This window comes from Elgaria multicarinata, chromosome 1 (genome assembly GCF_023053635.1).
Source record: "Elgaria multicarinata webbii isolate HBS135686 ecotype San Diego chromosome 1, rElgMul1.1.pri, whole genome shotgun sequence".
Classification (NCBI taxonomy): domain Eukaryota; kingdom Metazoa; phylum Chordata; class Lepidosauria; order Squamata; family Anguidae; genus Elgaria; species Elgaria multicarinata.
The window spans coordinates 27600614-27619824 of record NC_086171.1 but is presented as its reverse complement, the minus strand read 5'-3'; the positions used below and the strand labels follow the sequence as shown (position 1 = coordinate 27619824).

The 19211-nt window shown below is 41.6% G+C and overlaps 1 protein-coding gene across 7 annotated transcripts in view; it reads left to right on the top strand.

Annotated features, from left to right (window-relative positions):
• The first annotated feature begins 6118 nt into the window (after nt 1-6118).
• ARHGAP12 (Rho GTPase activating protein 12) overlaps nt 6119-19211 on the top strand; it is a 75450-nt gene continuing 62357 nt past the window's right edge. For 6 of the 7 annotated variants that reach the window (XM_063125328.1, XM_063125357.1, XM_063125364.1 and 3 more), the window contains exons 1-2: nt 6119-6224; nt 18153-18899. In XM_063125328.1, coding sequence (XP_062981398.1) covers nt 18234-18899 — 666 coding nt within the window. In that variant the 5' untranslated portion in view covers nt 6119-6224; nt 18153-18233. The remainder of the gene's footprint in view (nt 6225-18152; nt 18900-19211) is intronic. The other variant, XM_063125347.1, reaches the window with a different exon arrangement.

Here is a 19211-nt window from a genome sequence, read left to right as displayed (position 1 = left end):
ATCTCCAATCTTTTTGAAAGTGGGATAAAGGTCATAAACCAAGAGAGGGGCCCTGGAGGTTGACAACGTTGTGTAAAGGACCCACAAACTTCTGTGGGCAGCTAGTCTTCACTGCACGATATAAGCTCTGTGTAAAAGGGCTCCCAAACTCACCTTGATGATGAGGATGACCATAGTACCTTAGAGTTACATAGCCAACATAGACAGGTCCCTATTCTCAAGGAGTTTATAATCTAAAATAGATAGTAGGGAATAACAGAAGGTCACAGGAAGCTGCCTTATACTAAGGCAAATTACTGGCCCATCTAGCTCAGTATTATCCACTTTGACTGGCAGCAGCTCTCTAGGATTTCAAATCTGAGTCCTTTCCAGCCCTGCCTAGAAATGACAGGGATTGAACCCAGGAACTTTTGCAAGCAAAACATGTTATCTGTAATTGAATTTAAAGAGAGAGGTGGGGAGAGACAAGGAAGACTATGGCCAAATGTTGTTACACACATACATAAACCACGGTTACAGTCAAGAATGAGGATTATGAGTGTGGGAATAAGTGCATTGTCTCTTTAAGGTTTATTGTGTATCTACTGTATTTCTTCGATTCTAAGACGCACTTTTCCCCCCATATAAACATCTCTAAAAATGGGGTGCGTCTTAGAATCGCGGGTGCGTTTATTATTTCTTAGAATCAAAGCTTTTTTTTTGTTGATGGTACTGAAATTAGTGTGCGCCTTACAATCGATGGCGTCTTAGAATCGAAGAAATATGGTATTGATGTTATCTGATTGAGAGCTCCATCACACCTACTTTTTTTTCCTGGCATGCACCCACGATTTTGACCTCCGTTTCATTAGTGCAGCAAGCTAATGATCCCTTTCACGTGCGTTTGTGGCATCGCCATTGTATTGGTGAAACCTCCTTTCACTTGTTCATTTTCCCACTCCACCCTATCCCTTTCCTTCCCCTTCTAGTTCATTGGTTCCTGTCATTGATAGACATTGTGATGGACGTGGGCGTCTTCCCTCCTCCACTCTGGACTTTTGAACTTGGTCTAGTCATTACAGCTCATCATCTGCCTGCCTGTAATGAGCCCCCCCCCAAATCACAAACTGAAAAGTTAAGCACACTTCTCTATCACTCACACACAGACACAGCCGAAAACCCTATGCAAAGCAATTACACTCTGATCCACATGATTCCTTCTCTCCACAAGCACCACTACCCATGCCCGGCCCCAAATCTGTCCCTTTTCAGCATCTGAAGGAAAGGCTGGTGGTGGCAGAAAGGACGACCAAGATCTCGGCTAGTAAAATAAATAAATATTGGTTTTTAAATTTCACTTAGCATTGATGAGGGCTTGGCTTTCTTTCCTTTTTTGCCAGGGTGGGGGAGGGGAGAAAGACTCACAGACTGGGACGAAGCAGATCCATGGTCCGGTGTTGGCTCCCAACTCTTTCCCTCCTCTATCTGTCTGTACGTTTGTCTCAGGGAGGGAGAGAGAGAAAGAGGAAGCTGAGCTCCCTATACCAACCAGCTGCACTTTAGCGAGATAAAGGGGGCTTTACAAACAACCACAATTACAGATCTTTCTTTTTTAAAAGAATAGACCCACCACCACCTTGCCCTCCTCTTTCATCAGCAAGCACACGTTCAAAGCACACCCACCCAACAAAGGACATAGTGTGAGGACGCCTATACACAGGGGCAGAAGGGTGCTTTAATCTCACTTGGAAGAAATAAACCAGACTTTCCCCACTCTATGAAAAGATGAAAAATGGAGGGGAAGAGACGGGATAACTGCAAGACAGGCACAATGTCATGTGAGTCCCGCTCAGCAAAACTGCAAACCAGGCATGATGAGAGTGTGATAAAATGTTGGTGTGATGGAGCTCTGAGACGGCTTCAGAAAAGTTGAGAGCTCTGTGCAGCACAGTAACTGAATTCTTTACAAATTACTAGAAAAAAATTGTTTCTTTAAAGAATAGGAAGCCTATTCTTTAAAGAATAGGATTGTTGGCCATATGGAACATCAACATGTTTATTATGATGACCCAATATAAGACATTTTGGGTTTGTGTTGTGTATGTCTGGGGTACTAGTACAATAATCTGGGGAACATTTTGTTTATCTGTTTCATAAATTTATATCTGGTGCTTCTGTATATATCTTTCTAGGGTGGGATATAATATCAGATAAAACAGTTACAATAAAATCTAAAAATAATCATAAAACCACAAAAGAATAAAAGAGCTGATGAATTTGTGGCATTAAAATAATCCATCAAAAGTCTAGATAAATTAGAAAAAAAGCCTTTGCCTAGTGCTGAAAACAATGCAATTCAAAAGCTGTTTATATCCATACATTTGCATTTAAGCTTCTTATGTCTCATTTAACTTAGGGTACATTTGCATCTACCCTCTCAATCAACAGTACACCAGTGGTAACAAAAGCAGTAAAGTACTTAAACTTGGTAGATGCCATCATGTCATAGTGAACAAGAGTAGTTTATTCCACAGTGAGCTGGAAGTGAGAACAGAACAGAAGAGTTCTTCACTGCTGATGTTATTGCTGGAACCAACTGTTCCTATTTGAGATGGAAGGTGTGAACACATCCTCAGTGATACGATACCAGCTTAAGTAAACATGAACGAAGAACTCAAACACTGTGCAGCCCACAGAATGTAGAAAGCATTGAGAAGAAACAGCACAAAGAATGCCTAAGAGATTCTCACACTTCTTTCCTGCTTTTTCCTCCTGCTTGTATGTTCTCAGACCACATAAGTGAAAAATGAGAAAAACGGAAACCAACAAATTGTACCTACTGGCACCAACTAATTTTCTTTCTGTGCATCAGAAAAGGAAAATCTAAATTTCACTCAACGCTCCTTTCCCTCCTCATATCACAATTCTGCTCACTGTCTTCCCCTCACCCCCTGGTGCAGGATATATTTTATGAATGACCCCTTTCCAATTTCTCTTTAAGGCCTAATTCTTACTGAGGTGGTATATCTGTGTCTGGGCTGTGATGGTTCACATGATGGGATGCTGCACTATGCAAAAATGTTTCTGCACATAGATCATCACCCACATACATGGATCTGCTCAGGCATTCAATGAATACCTGTAGGTTATGCCACCTCCCTAGGCACATTCATCGAACACACTTTTTGAACAAGTGGATTGGGCTCTTATGGTTTTATGTTTTGTATGTGGGAGCATTCGGTCATATGAGCCTCACAGTTTAATGTGGTACAACTCACAAGTTTACCACTGTGACCTCAGTAAAAATTAGTTCTAAATTACGCACAGTTCTTCTAACTCAGGGCTTGCTTCAGTTGGACCCCTCCCCCCCCCCCGGCTAACAGTCATCTTGTCCCTGTGGGGAAGCAGCAGCAGCAGCAAGGGAGATGGGAGCAGGCAGAGAACATCAGGGCCCGCTTCAGTTGGAACCCCCCCCCCCCAGGGCTTCCCCTGTGGGGAAGAACAAGGAGCTGTTGGTCTGCCTTCTATTGGGAGATGAGAGGGGGGAGCAGGGCCTTCCTATCAGTCCTGGGGGACATCTACACAGCGTTCCGAAGGTGCCCCGAAGCCCCTTGAGGGCGCCCCGAAAACGCTCGTGTAGTACGTACCTTAATCATCCCCAGAAGAGGCGGGGGAGGAGGCGTGCTTCGGCAGCGCAGACTGTGGGCGGGCTGCTCCAGGCTCCGTTTCCCTTTAGCCAGCAGGCCCTGCGAGAGCTCCCAGCAGCAGGGCTGGGTCATGGGAGGGAAGAGAGCGGACGGGCGAGGAAAGGGGAGGGCACCTCCCACGCCCCCGGGACCACGCAGGGGCCTCCCCCTTTCCTCGCCCGTCCGCTCTCTTCCCTCCCACGCCCCAGCCCCGCTGCTGGGAGCTCTCGCAGGGCCTGCTGGCTAAAGGGAAACGGAGCCTGGAGCAGCCCGCCCGCAGTCTGCGCTGCCGAAGCACGCCTCCTCCTCCTCCTCTTTTGGGGACGATTAAGGCACGTACTACATGAGCGTTTTCGGGGCGCCCTCAAGGGGCTTCGGGGCGCCTTCGGAACGCTGTGTAGATGTCCCCCTGCTAAACAGCCTCCTTAATTTCTTTTTCTTTCCCCCCTCTTCCCTCCCCATCCCCCTTTCCTCCTGTGTTATGTCTTTTTTTTAGAATGTAAGCTTCAGGGCAGGGACTGTCTTTTTTACTGATTGATTGTAAGCAGCTCTGGGAGCCTTTTTGGCTGAGGTGCGGGATAAAAACACTTTAAATAAATAAATAAACTCATGTCTAAAGCGAAAGAAGTGAATTATTCATCTGTAACAGCACAAAAAAGGCAAATCACTGAATACTATCAGAACAATCCTAGTCTATTTAAAGCCACATACATAAGATCAAAGTAACTGATAATTATTAAATAACACTAACTCCAAAGATCCTATCCTCACTCTCATTAAGATTAGAATTTTCACTTATAAATCTGTGTTGAAAGACTGAAGATATCATATTTGGCTGCAGTCTTAAACATACTTCTTAGAGAGTAAACTCTCATTGAACACAATTAGATTTACCTCTGAATAAACATGTATGGGATTGCACTGTTAAATGCTCTTTGGCCTGGAAGTAAATCTATTTGCATCAAAGAGAACTTACTTCCTAAATCCCATTCTAGTCAATAAATGTGGATTAGTTATCTCAGTTCCAATAACCAAATTAGACTGCTTTAACCATGTTATCCCAAGCAATGGGACTATTTGTGATTAGGATCTCATGGTTGAACTACATTGATTAAAACTGTGAGTACAAGAAGATGAGTAACAGAACAATCCTATAATGTCTACTCAGGAGTAAACCTCATTAAATCCAAGAGGTCTTATTCCCAGATAAATGGGTATGGGATCATAGCCTAACAGTTCAATCCTATGCAGAAGTAAGTTCCATTGTAAATGTGCATAGGATTTCAGCCTAAGGCAACGTTATTATTAACATTTATATACTGCGTTATATGCTAAAAAAAACCCACTGAAACCAATACAACCTGAATCAATAAAACATTTAAAACAGTAAACCCTTTAAAATGCCTTTACTATGGGAGTAAGCCCCATTGAACAGAGTGGAGCTTATTTCTGCGTAAGTATGTATAGGATTTCATCCTAAGAGGCATTAAATAAGTCGCATAAAGTGATTTGTGGTATGCTTGTATCCTTAGGCTTGAAGTCAACACACTCTGACTAGCAATGTATAGTGGATTGCTCAACTACAGGCTTGAGCCTGTGTAGCCCTGCGGGAAGGCAGTTGATGTTTTGTAAAGCGGGGAAGTTTTTACCTAAAATTTCCAGCCCTTCGCTCCGTGACACCGCGAGGCAGCTGCGCAAAAGACGGTGGCTAGCTTGGGCATGTCAGGCTATACTTCTTGCATTTCATAGCACCGTTTACAACTTCCCCCGTATACCGAGAAAAAGACTCCATTATGTCTCTGAAAAAGTGAGCTCGTAGGATTGCGCTGTTAATCTGTTAGGGCGCAATCCTATGCATATTTAGACAGGAAAGTCTTACAACTCCCAGCATTCCCCAGCCAGCCATGCTTGGAGTTGTAGGACTTTTCTCTGTCTAAACATACGCAGAATTGCACCTTTAAGGTGCCACAAAACTTCGCCTTTGCTTTAGCGGAGCAACAGGTCTTCACCTAGGGAATATATGGAATTAAATTTGAGATTTGTTTCCCTCCTTAGAATTGAGGGTTTTTTTTGGCTGAGCCTTAGTATCATCTCGTGTGGGAGAGGACAACAACACCGAGAAGGTTTTGTGCGTGTTTTCGACTGGGCTTTACTTTTTGACATTCGTCTATTCCTGGCCACAAACAGCCTGGACTGAGTGACTGACTGACTGACAGACAGACACAAACAAGTTTCCCTCTTGCCTCAGAAGACCATCACCTTTTTCCCGCCTATTTCCCCTCCCCCCACCTTTTCACCCTTGCCCCGCCTCTCGCCCTCCACCCCTGCACGTGATGGGGACCTCTGACGCCGGGCAGCGCGGTGCCCTGGAGTTGACACTCGGCGCCGAGCTGAGGGGGCGGGGCTTTGGGACTGGCAGAGGGGAATTGGGAGGGGAGCGAGCGCACGGACGGAGGGAAAGAGGCGGAGCGGAAGGAGAAGGAAGCAGCGCGAGCCTGTCGTATAACCGCCGCGTTGGGTGTCGGAGCAGCGCCGTGCGACCCGGACCTCCCAATTTCGGTGAGGGGGGGGCACTGTTTCAGTTAGGGGGCGGGGGGCGGGCACGGTTGGGGCGGCGGGAGGGGGGGCGCGTCTGACCGGAGTGCTCTGAGGCGAAGGCTGTGTCCTCGGCCCCCTCCTGTTTCTGCTGCGCTGTGGGGAGGGGGCGCTGCTTAGCTTCACGCCGAACCTCCCCTCCCTCAGGTCCGTTTGTTTGCGTGAGGGTGGAAGGACAGACCCAACCACTTCCTTCTAGCCTCTCTCTCTCCGCTCCACTTTTTCCTCAGGATCACACTGTTGTCGTGTCCTGTGTTAATTAAACCGGAGTAGCTCTCCCCCCTTTCCGTGTTCCCGTCATTAAGACAGGCTCCATTCCATAAGTGGAGTATTGAAACGTGTGTGTGTGTGTGTGTAAACCCACCTTTTAATTATCCTGGTGGGATGAACGACAGGCGCGTTTAAAGGGTAACTAATGTGTCAATCGCACGCGCGCGCGCAATAGCCCGTTTGTCGTGATACTTGAGTGTCTCTGATGGTGGGTGGGTGGAGGCCTGGGTGCTCTTGTCAAGTTCCCCATGGCAACACTTGCTGGGTTATGACTGAAAAGGTTTAATGATTAAAATCAAATTCCTCTTGAGGTGTGTCTTCAAGGCATAGCCACATCTTCATTGGACAATTTTAGCAAAGTTTTCTTGAACTTGTGTGTGTTGACTTTTGATTCTCTATAATTATCTGATGTGTATAAAACATAAGGTGAAAAGAATCATATTCCCATCGGTCTCCTGGTTTAGGCCCAGTTTTCAATTGATTGTTTTCTTCGACAAGTGCAACCTGCTTCCTTCCGGAAATATGTAAGAACCGAAGTCCTAAGACGTCCCCACGGGGCGTCTTTCTTTTTGCCTTATCAGCCAATGGTTGGTTTATGCCCGGAAGCCTTAATGTTTGTGCTGTTTATACACGGATCGGATGCCACCCCGCTGCCTTTCCCCAACTCATCTTGAAAAGTTTCCTGTGTGAGGAAGGGTTCCAAAATTGGAAAGCTATAGTATATGCATAGTTTATATGATTGTTACATACCTCTGTATAGTTTGCCAAATAATAAACACAGAGGGCAAAGCAAGAATGTGTCAAGTAACTTCATTTCACTAGTTACAATAAATTGTGATGTGTGTGTGTGTGTGTGTGTGTGTGTGTGAAGATATTAGTTACTAATTTGAGTGGAAGTTCTGCATTCTTGCTGTCCCAGCAACTGCCTGTACAGGCCTTAAAATGATTTAGACTCAATCTTGTTTGTTTGAGTCAACAATAGTGTATTAGCCACAGATTTTTCCTAGCTATTTATAGTTGGTAATTGTAGTCAGCACCCTAACAAAATAGCAGAGAGAGGCAAGAAGCTGATAAGTTGCATGCCCTTAATTGTTTTTTTAGTTTTTTTTTTTTAGTTTTTAAAAATAGGTTTTAAAAGTTGTTTGGTATTTAATCGTGCTGTGCATTCAAAAGTTGGTAAACTTGAGGCAGTAGTTAACTTTCAAGAATTTTTTAAAGGTAAACTTTGGCTTTTATTTAAGGGAAGACCACATTTTTGAGGTGTGGGGTGTTCAGGGAGGGTTAGATTATTTTTTTGTAACGGGTCTCTACTGTCTGTGCTTACCATCTGTGGGTTTCTTATCTTTATGCTTATTTTGAAACTATTTCATATAAAATTGAGTACAAATGAGTCATACAAGCTGTCAAGCAAAATTATTCTGATGAAATTTTAGTGTGTGAAATTGATTTCCCTGAGAAAATGTGAAGGGAATGTTATGAAAATCATGGACTTGGCATTGCATGGCATGTTTGCTTTTCTGCCATGGTGATTAGAAATGCTGCTGTTCCTTTTCCAGATGACTCCTGTGTTCTTGATGCTTGTCAGAAATTTTGATATTAAAGTTGTCTTGCATTCCTCTTTTGAATAAAATCCTTGCCTGAAGTGAGACTACAATATGTAGAAATTTAGGACAAAGCTGTCATGCCATGGGTACATTTTGCTCCCATATGTTAATATACCCAGAAATCATGGGTTTAATGGAAATGTGCTTGAATTAAAGCTTGTTCCTGAGATGCTGACAAGTCACAACGTAAGAGAAAACATCTATTGTGTAGAGGACAGTTGGCTAGCTTTTACTTCATCTGGCCTTCAGTTGGTAAGAACTTATGACAGCGGGGATCTAAATGTCCTCCAATACGGCTTCAATGACTAACTTTGTTTGTCTCACAACATCATTAATGTGTTCTTTGCAGCTGTAGGGAATAATGTTTGCCAACACAAGAGTCTGTGGTATAAGAACCAAATGATTGTGTTGTTTTGGGTTACATAAATAGTAGTAATTCTTTTTCAATTTTCACAAGACTGAAGTTAGATCATCCTAAACATAATGTAAAGTTCTGTTTTTTTAACCTAGGCTTCTTGATTAACATTACATTAACTGAGGAAATGAAGTTAAATTATATTTTAAAGAGTTTCTAGGGAGGGAGCCAAAAATGCAATTGACATACACATATGACTATTATAGTTTTATTTATTTATTTATTGCATTTCTACACTGTCCAATAGCTGAAGCTCTCTGGGCGGTTCACAAAAATTAAAACCATTCAAAGTATAAAACAACAGTATAAAACCATGATATAAAATACAATATAAAAGCACAACCAGGATAAAATCAGCAGCAGTGCAGAAATACAAATTTAAAACAGCAAAGTTAAAATTAATTTATAGACTGTTAAAATACTGAGAGAATAAAAAGGTCTTCACCTGGCGTCTAAAAGAATATAGTGTACGTGCCAAGCGAACCTCCTTAGGGAGCTCATTCCACAGCCAGGGTGCCACAGCAGAGAAGGCCCTCCTAGTACCCACCTGCCTCACTTCCTTTGGCAGGGGCTCACGGAGAAGGAATAATAATAATAATAATAATAATAATAATAATAATAATAATAATAATAATAATAATTTGTATCTTACCTTTTCCCTAATACTGGGACTCAAGGCAGGTTTACAAAATTTAAAACATATAAGTTCAAATATATAAATAGAAATCTACAAAAGTTAAAAATATATTTAAAACATTTATAACATTAAAACATTTAAAAGATTAAAAGACAAATGTCACATAAGTGCCTTAATAGGTCCAGACTATTATCCAAAGGCCTGCTGAAACAATTTTTTTTTTGCTGCCTCCGAAAGTGTAACAAGGAGGGAGTCAGTCTAGCCTCCCTGGGAAAGGAAATCCACAGCTTTGGTGCAGCCATCGAGGAGGCCCTCTACCATGTTCACACCAGGTATACCTGTGATGGTGGCAGGACCAAGAGAAGGGCCTCCCCTGAAGATCTCAGGGCATGGGCAAGCTTATAAGGGGGAATATGGTCTTTCAAATAACCTGCACCAGAGCCAAATAGGGTTTTATAGGTTGTAACCAGCGCTTTGAATTATGCCTGGAAACAGACGGAAAGCCAGTGGGGCTGTTGTAACAGGTCAGGGAGTTGTATGCCCCATGTAAGCAGCCCCAGTCAGCAGTCTGACTGCAACTCTTTGAACCAGCTGATGTTTCTGAACACTCTTTAAAGGCAGCCCCACGTAAAGCATGTTACAGTAATCCAATGGGATGTAACTAAGGCATGTGTCACCATGGCCAGATCAGATATCTCTAGGAACAGGCGCAGCTGGTGCACAAGCTTTAAATATGCAAATGCACTCCTGGCTACCACTGAAACCTGGGCATCCAGGCTCAGGGCTGAATCCAGGAGTATACTCAAGCTGCAAACCTGTGTCTTCAGGGGAGTGTAACCCCATCCACCACAAGCTGAATCCCTATTCCCCTGATCTACCTTTCGACTGACCAGGAGCACCTCTGACTTGTCTGGATTAAGCTTCAATTTGTTTGCCCTCATACAGGCCATTACTGCCGACAGACACTGGTTTAGCACCAAAACAACTTTCTTGGAATTGGGTGGAAAGGAGAAGTAGAGTTTGGTGTCATCGGTATACTGGTGGCACTGAACTTCAAAACTCTGGACAACCTCCCACAATGGTTTCATGTATATGTTAAATAGCATGGGGAACAAAACGGAATCATGAGGAACATCTCAGGTCAATAGCCAAGGAGTCGAACAAGTCCCTCTAAGAATGAATGGAGCCACTGTAAAACAATGCGTTGAAGTCCCATCCCAGTGAGGCAGGCCAGAAGGATACCATGGCTGATGGTATTGAAAGCACCTGAACCAACAGGGTCACACTCTCTCTGTTCAGTTCCTGGCATAGGCCATCCACCAAGGCGACCAAAGCTGTTTCTGTTCCATAAACAGATCTGAAGCCAGATTGAAATGGATCTTGATAATCTGTCTCATCCTGGAATCCCTGGAGTTAGTATTCTTCAACATGTCAAAGATGTTTGTACTTTTTGTGTGTGTGCTAAGTTGTTGCTGCTTTAAAAATCAGAGGAACAGTAGGGCTTTAATACTAATTTCAGACCTTCCTCCACCTTCCTTGACTTGCATTAGTTTAGTGAAGCGTGTGGGTTTTAATGTCATGGTACTTTTCTTTCATTGCCTCCTACATTAGCTCTACTCTTTGAAATGTGCAAATTAGTATATAATGCAGTTTTCTGTATTAAAAAAACCAGGGTTCTTATACTTACAGGACAATTCTATGCATGCTTACTCAGAAATAAAACTACATGGAGTTCAATTGGAACTACTTCTGAAATTAAGAGATTTAGGATTACAGCCTTATTATGCTCATAATATTGATGGAGCACAATTCTTTTTTTTTTCTCTCCCATTTCCCCTCCCTCAGTTCTCTTTCTACTACTTGGCAACAGGTTGTGATACTCTCTTCAGTGTTCTAAAAACAAGGCTTTTAAGAAGCAACATGTAAGAGATACATTTTGTGACTTAGATAGCACCTTCAAACCTGTGAAATTACATGCTCTTTGCGCATGTACACTGGCTAAGGTACTGACTGTTTCAATAACACAAGTGCAAACAGAAAGAGGGCTGTGTTCAACAGCAGAATAAATAGACAAGTCAATGACATTTATTGACAAACTGGTTTCCCAAATTTCCCATTCTCAATGCTAAGACAAGAATATGTATGATATTTTGTTATGCATGAGAAGTGTGTAGATGAACATAGTCCCTTTGCTTCCCCCTTCACATGAACAGGAAAACTAACAAAGAAGCTGCAATTATCTGTAGGTTCCTGCTATATGCGAATTAGAACTATGGTTAACTGCTCCCAAGCAAGCCATGTTTCATAAGCAGCTTCAAACCATGGTTTAAAACTGGTTTATGAATCCTGGTTTATTTGGGAGCATTTAAATACAGTTCTTGTCTGTGTGTAATGAGAAGCAAAAGCTAACTGTGGCTTGTTTAGTTTTCCCACACATGGGAAAGGGGGCGGAGTGTACTTGTGTGTTGCTGTGTATCTTCTGGATTATTAAGCAAAGATTTTTGATTTACTATAAAGTGCAAACATGGCCAATGTGTTTCTTCCTTGGGGAAGCTACTTAACATTTGACTTTAAATTCATTCAGCTAGTCAAATGTGGAATTTGTTGATGGACTTGTTTCCCTTGTTTCTGTAGTATCCGTTATGATTATAGGAGAAGAGTTAAAATGACAGGAAGAAATAATTTATAAAAGGAGATGGTGGTTAAAATACTAATTATTGATGCCCCACAATGTTACAGTGTTTCTTCATAGGAGACAGATGCGTTATTTCCAGAGCTTTTTTACTCCCAAGTCTGCAAATTTTGGTCACAATTCAGCAAGGTTCTTAATATGCGTTCAATTGGAAATGCGATGAGTTGTGCTTGTGCAGTGCTCCTTCCTATAACATTCTCTTCCCTCTGGACTATATCACAATTTGCCTGTTGAAGATACTTTTTTTTTTAAAATAAAGGAACTTTCAGTGCAAAACAGAATTAAAAATAAAGAGCTAGTAATATAAGGTACAGATAGGGAGTCCCAGTTCACTGGCATATCGTCCCCTGCTCATCTCTGGTTCATGGTCCAGATCTAGTCTTACTAGTTTATGAAGCTTATGATTGCTGTCTTTCAGATGCATAAGCAAGCATCTCTAGTGGTATGTTAAAAGTTTACAAAGTGGGTTTATTGAAAAGTCGTATCCCGATCCAAGAGATTGACAAGCAAGCTTCCAAATGCATATCACTTGCTGGCTAAGGAACTGCATATATAAAATCAGGTGCATCTTGGATGTTGCTTGTCTATTGAGAGCCAGTGTAGTGTAGTGATTAGAGTGTTGAACTGGGACTTGGGAGACCTAGGTTCTACTCCCCACTCAACTATGAATTTCACTGGGTGATTTGGGCCAGTCTCTGACTCTCAGCCCAATCTACCTCACAGGGTTATTATGAGGATCAAAATTGAGAAAAGGAGGACCATGTAAGCTGCCTTGGATTCTCTGCAAGAGCAAAAGGGTGGGATGTAACTGTCATGATAAATCAATAAGTAAATAAAAATTAAATGCATGTTCAACGGTGCATTTTCATCATGGAACAGAAATTCCTATTTGTCTAGAGCTGTTTTGGTGTGTCTGATTTTTCTTGGTAGTCCACCATTGCATGGCACCCTTGGGTGCCTGGCTTGCTTTATCATGCAAACTGAGGCAGCAGGGGTTGTTTGAAGGCTAGATAATCCTTAATTAACCCTAAGGCAAGCTATGGGTTATTTCAAGGTTGTGTAACTCTCAAACAACACCTGCTGTCTGGGTTTGCACAATGTGACAAGCCAAGGCAAGTTGGGCATTTGTATGTGCACGGCACAATGCAACAGCCCCCATGGGTAAATTAAGCCACAGTAGGCTGTTGTGTCATATGACTACATTGTCTTGCAGGATTACTGGAGGTTGTCAGATTTGGGTTTTGAAAGATCTCTAAGAGATAGGAGTTCATAATTATAGGGAAGTTACCAAGAATGCTTCTCTCTATGTTTGAATTTGGTACACAGATGGTACACTTAAGAATGTGTTCTTTGGTTTGTTTATCTATATTACTTACTTTATCATATTTATATGGATGTCCATCAACATATGTTCTCTGTGCAGCTTACAAAAAACAGAGTAAAATACAATATTAAGATACAGTATTATAATTAAAATACAACAGTGCATCCTAAAAAGTAAAGTACAGCCTCAAAAACTATTAACAGCGGAATAATAATTAGCAACTCAGACCTGAAAAACATTTTTAAAAACAAAATCTTGAAGGTCTTGAAGCTCTTAATTGTGCCTGGTATGCAATTGGAAGTAACTAAACTAATGTGTTTCTTTATCTAGTAGTGGGCTGCTATGTTTTTTACTAGCTGAAGCTTCTGGACAGTCCTGGGCAAACCGACACATAGTGCATTGTGGCTTCTTGATAAATCCCATTTGAAGCTGCTCTTTCAGGAGCAGGCACTCCTTGTTAGATAACCACAGTCTGGTTATCTGCTCTCTGGTAACCTCCAGATTGGACAACTCCAATGCATTGTATGTGTGGCTGAGTAATGTTTCAGCAACTAGGATGCGGAGGGGCAGATTTCAATAATTTTGGAGACAAATATTTACTTAATTTTAGATTTTTTGATAAATAACAATGCTAAGAAAACAAGTAACAGATATAAACCAAATATGAACAGCTCTAACTTTAAGCCACAGTTCACTGTGAAGTGCAGTGTCATTGTTGCTAGAGTTATTTGTCCCAATTCTTTTTAGTCTTTTGTTGCCAGTGTCTGTTGTGAAGGTGCATTCTTCTTCTAGCTGCAGGCTGCTTTATCTGTTCCTTTCTCTTCACCACCATGCTGTAGGTTTCCCCGAATTTCCTTCTCCACTCTCCTCCTCCACTCTCCTGCTACATCCTCTTCTTCTGAGCCACCAACCGTCTTCCTCTTTTCAAGCTGGCATTTTACTCTCTCCTCCCTTCATTGCATGCCCCTTCCACTTAACCCAGCCCACATTCCAAGGTTCTTAGGGGCAAGCATTACAGCTTTCTTTGAAGATGGTCCAGAAACTGCAGTTAGTCCTAGGGCTTTCCCCTGAAGCTCCGAATTAATTTTTTTCTGTGGAGCAAGGTGACAATGGTACATCTTCTTCTGTCACCTTGCTCCAGACTTGCAACGGAGGTATGTTCTGGCAGATGGCGACCCATGATAGGTTCCCATTGGCTGGTCAGGGAGGAGGAGGTGGACCAGCAAGCCAAATGGCTGCTGAAACGCCTCCGTGCGTCCTGGAGAGAAGGAGGAATGAAGGTCGAAGTCTTCCCCCAACTCTATCACATGAGGTAAGGGGGGAACTGGGGAGGGCAAAGCTGAGGCACAACAGGGCTCCTGCATTAGTGCTGCAGAGTGGCACTTCCCTCCCCTCCCATGGTTACAAACCCCACGCTCACTCCTTGGCGTGGGGACAAGCACAGGGTTTTGGGGGCTCGCGGCACCAATGTGCCATTGTCAAGATATCCCCCTTGTCTGCTGGTCTGTTTCTGAGGTCAGTTCAAAGTGCTGGTGCTCATCATGAAGCCCTGTGTGGCTTTGGACCTGGATACATGAAGGACCATATGCTTTCATAACAACTTGCCCATGTACTGCAATAATCTTTAAAGGCCCTTAGAATCATAGAATAGAGTTGGAAGGGGCCTACAAGGCCATCGAGTCCAACCCCCTGCTCAATGCAGGAATCCCAATCCCTTCTCCATGTGCCTCTCCTGACAGGGTTGAGGTGGATAGTGACTGGGGAGAAGGCCTTCTCTGTGATGGTGACCCACTTATGAAACATTATTTCAGGGAAGTTGGCTTGATCAACCTTTTCATTTCTTGGACTTTTATTGGCTGAGCATTTTTAACTGGTTTCATTGCTGGTTTAAGTCTACTGATTTGGTTAACCATCCTGGTAATCTTTGTAGTGAATACTGGGACAAAAATCTAATATATAAACATTGTCAAAGCACAGGGGTCCCCAGTTTTTTGGAGCTGATGAGCACATTTGGAATTTTGATAGTAATCATGGACACTCACAGAATGGTTGCCATGGTGGCTGTGGCCAGTCACAAAATACCCATTTTCCATAAGATAAATTGGTGAGGTTGAAACATAAGTTACTTGCCTGAGAACCTAAGTACCCTGTAGAGTTGGGGTCTCAGTTCTAAACACAAAAAAGCTATTTTGCATGTACTCTTTACGGCTCCAACACCCATTTCATAGAAGGCAAACTAATGAGGCTCAGAGACAACTAACTTGGCCAAGAAACCGAGTACAGGACAGAAGAGAATCTGAATTACAAATGCCAAATAACATATTTTCATCTACAAAGCACAACAAAATACCCATTTCGCAGAAGGCAAAATGGTGATGCTCAGAGAAATATACTCTCCCCCATCCCATATACCCCTTGTAAAACCCACCCACCCACCTATCCATACAATTTGGGCAAAGCAAAAACACACTAAAACAAAGAAACAAAACCAGCTAACTCCCTCCCCACTAATGAAGCAAAATGTAGAGAGCAAAGGCAAAATAACTACCCCTTGCTCCCTTTAGCTTAATTTTTTTAACTTTTTCTTGATGGCTGGTGGGATCAGCACTTGGTTGCAGCCACCTGCCATTTTTATTTTCTAAGAATGTCTCTGGGGATCACATGGGGTTTAGAGGCATTCTTGGAAATAAAGATGGCACTGGATGCCGGTGCTTCCCAGTTAAAGACATATAAAACTATTTCAAAAAATCAGAAAAGGTCAAGGAGCCTGGTAGATGCCAAGAGAATATTTCATGGGCACCTAGTTGACCCCAGTGATAGAGGAAAATTGCTGAAGTGAACAGATCTGGGTGTGCTGAGTGCATGGGAGACTGCCTGGGAGCTGTATGTGCACCACCTCAAGGTACATGTAAGAAAATTGGCAAATAAATATTTCTGGAATTTCTAAAGTCTTAAATGTCAGATCCTAACCCATCAATTTCAGCAAATGTCTGCAGCTGGGGATCGGTAGATTTGCATATAAGATTTTTTAAATCTTTAACCACTGTTAAAACAGTTTGAATTACTTCAGAATTTTGGGAAGTTACATATAGATTTGGGGACATTATATATAGCTATGTGCTACTGTATCTACTAGCATCATAGATACTGAAAAAGCACATACTGAAAATGATTATTGTGTCAATATCGCACAATGTCACCCCATTAATGCTGTTTCCTGAGTGTGGAAGCATGGTTAAAGAAGGTATGTTACGAATCATAGAGGTCCAGGAAATGTTAATGATAAAGTTGGATAACAGAAGTCCAATATTTTTGGTAATGATCTGTGATATTGATGGAGGAAGTGAAGTTATTGAAAGAGGTCTAGTCACTAATAAACTCAGAAAAGTGCACTAAAGGAAACCCTGCGAGCAGATGATGGGAGGGAAAAATAAGCAAAACAATTCTTTTTTCCAAGATTTAATAATACCTGAGGTAAATAAATCCTCTACGTAAGCAAGTGATTGTCTTCAGCTAAAAAAAGACCTGATCCATTTTGCTAAGTAACTGAAACAATAGGCTTAGCCTCTTCGCTGTTACTTGTGCTTCCTGAAAAGTTGTTACATCATCTAGGGCGTCATCCTATGCATGTTTAGATAGAAAAAAGTCCTACCAGTACCTGCATTCCCCAGACAGACATGTTGTAAGACTTTTTTCTGTGTAAACATGCATACTGATTGCGCCCTTAAACTATTATATTATACCTACAGGATTCATGGGCAAAAAAAAAAAAAAAAAGTCCTGTGCACCACTTCAGCGGAGGCATATGTATCAGATTCCTTCGATTAGAATGCGGTGGTTCTCAAAACAAAGGATAATATAGTTAGAGCAGATCTAATAGTTCAACATTTAATAAGTGGGTGAATGGATCTAAAAATGGATTCTAATTGATGTGTAGTAGAAAATTTTCCACGGAAATATTCATTTAATATAATTAATATTCCACCTTTTAGAATCATAGAATAGTAGAGTTGGAAGGGGCCTAAAGGCCATCGAGTCCAACCCCCTGCTCAATGCAAGAATCCACCCCAAAGCATACCTGACAGATGGTTGTCCAGCTGCCTCTGTGGGAGAGCCAAATGCTTCCAATGTGGCTTTCAAATAAAAGTAAACAATATCAAAACATAACAAGTTATCAGTATCCTTCGCACAGGGCAGTTGATGAAATATGGCCTTTTTGTCTCCTGCTTTCCCCCACTCTCTATGGAAAATTGCCCCAATTTTAGAAATGCATTGTTTCATAAAATAAGTCAGATCGAGCAACTGGAATGGATATAATAATAGCTGCATGTAAAATAAAAGTTGCAGTCCATGACCCCTCCCTCTGCAGCACCACCACACGCATATGCACTCTTTGGGCATGCTAAAATCAGTATGCTAACAGTTAGTGCTTTTATTTATTTTTCTTAAAGTCTAAATAATGTAAAGCAAGCGTATGTTACTGGGTTGCCATGTCTTAAAATATTTACAACTATTCCAATAAAAATAATGTTCAGTAAAATAATTTTCAAGTAAAGTTTTGAATCTGTTTGGATGTTGCAATTCAAGCCACACAAAAGTGCATTTCATTGATTACCACACCCCTATCAATTATTTCAGTTCAACTACTTTTGGCTATTGGAAAAACTTTCCAAGTATTTATGCAGTGTAAAATTAACAGGACTTTTGTTTAATAAATGTAAATCAAATATGCTAGATTAAATCTCCATTGATTTATGGTAGTTAAATTTCCTATTCAAAATTTTCTTGACAACAAACATCATTGATTCTAACTGTGGGGATCTTCTGCAAAAGAGCTGCGTGCAAAATTTGGTTAGCTTGTATATCCAAAATAAGAGATTGGTCAATAAATAATTTGTAGCTGAAACTTATGAAGTGATTGTCTGGTAATATGTTGTATTTTTCTTACAGCTCTGCTAAGAGACAGAAGGAAGAAAAACAATGTGGCTCACCTTTCACCTGGAAAGGTGAATATATAGCTTTCTAAAAAAGATGGCCGACAAGAGTGGAAAAATTCTTCCAGGTCCATTATACATTGAAGTTGAATATGACTATGAGTATGAAGCAAAAGACAAAAGGATTGTGATAAAACAAGGGGAGAGATACATCTTAGTGAAAAAGACTAATGATGACTGGTGGCAAGTTAAAAAGGATGAAATTTCCAAGCCCTTCTATGTGCCAGCACAATATGTCAAAGAAGTAACTCGCAAAGCACTAATGCCACCTATTAAGCAATTAGGTGGACTGCCAAACAGCTCTCTAAAAGCTATGCATGGCTTACAGAGGTCAACAGAAAATGTGAATAAGTCTCCAGAACTTTCTAGTTTTGGAAAAACACCTCCAGTTCAAGTATCTGGCCTAGTTCGGGATGCCAATCAAAATCTGGGACCAAGCAGTAGCCCAGGACAGAATACTGGACTGAGCCTGGACCTTGCCCAAAATAATGGGAAATTTTTTGAATTACAGTTACCCAAAGTTTCCAATCAGAACAGGACCTTTTCTGTGTCCCACTTTCCTTATTCTGAATGTATGGAAATAGAAAAGACCAGTTTCTTGCAAGAACAATCCTGTGACTCAGCCGGAGAAAGCTCAGAAAAAACCCACCAAGATTCAGAATCTGGAGATGAACTTAGCAGCAGTTCCACAGAACAAGTGCAGGTAAGTTGAGATGCAGTGTAGTAAATGTTCTTCTTTTTCTTTTTTCAAATACAAGCTTTTCTCTTTAAAACAAAGTTCTGAAACATCATTTCTGTAATAAGCTACTATTTACACACTCAATTCTTAATTTCAAATGTAGGGACCAAGAAAGTAGAATTCTGTAACCCCTAAATTATGATTTCTAGGAAATTAACCCTTCTTAGAAATCTGTGTTTTACAGGGGTCTGATGAGTGTTTAACAGAGGACAGAGCCAATGTGGTGTAGTGGCTAAGGTGTTGGACTAGGAGTCAGGAGATCTGAGTTCTAGTCCC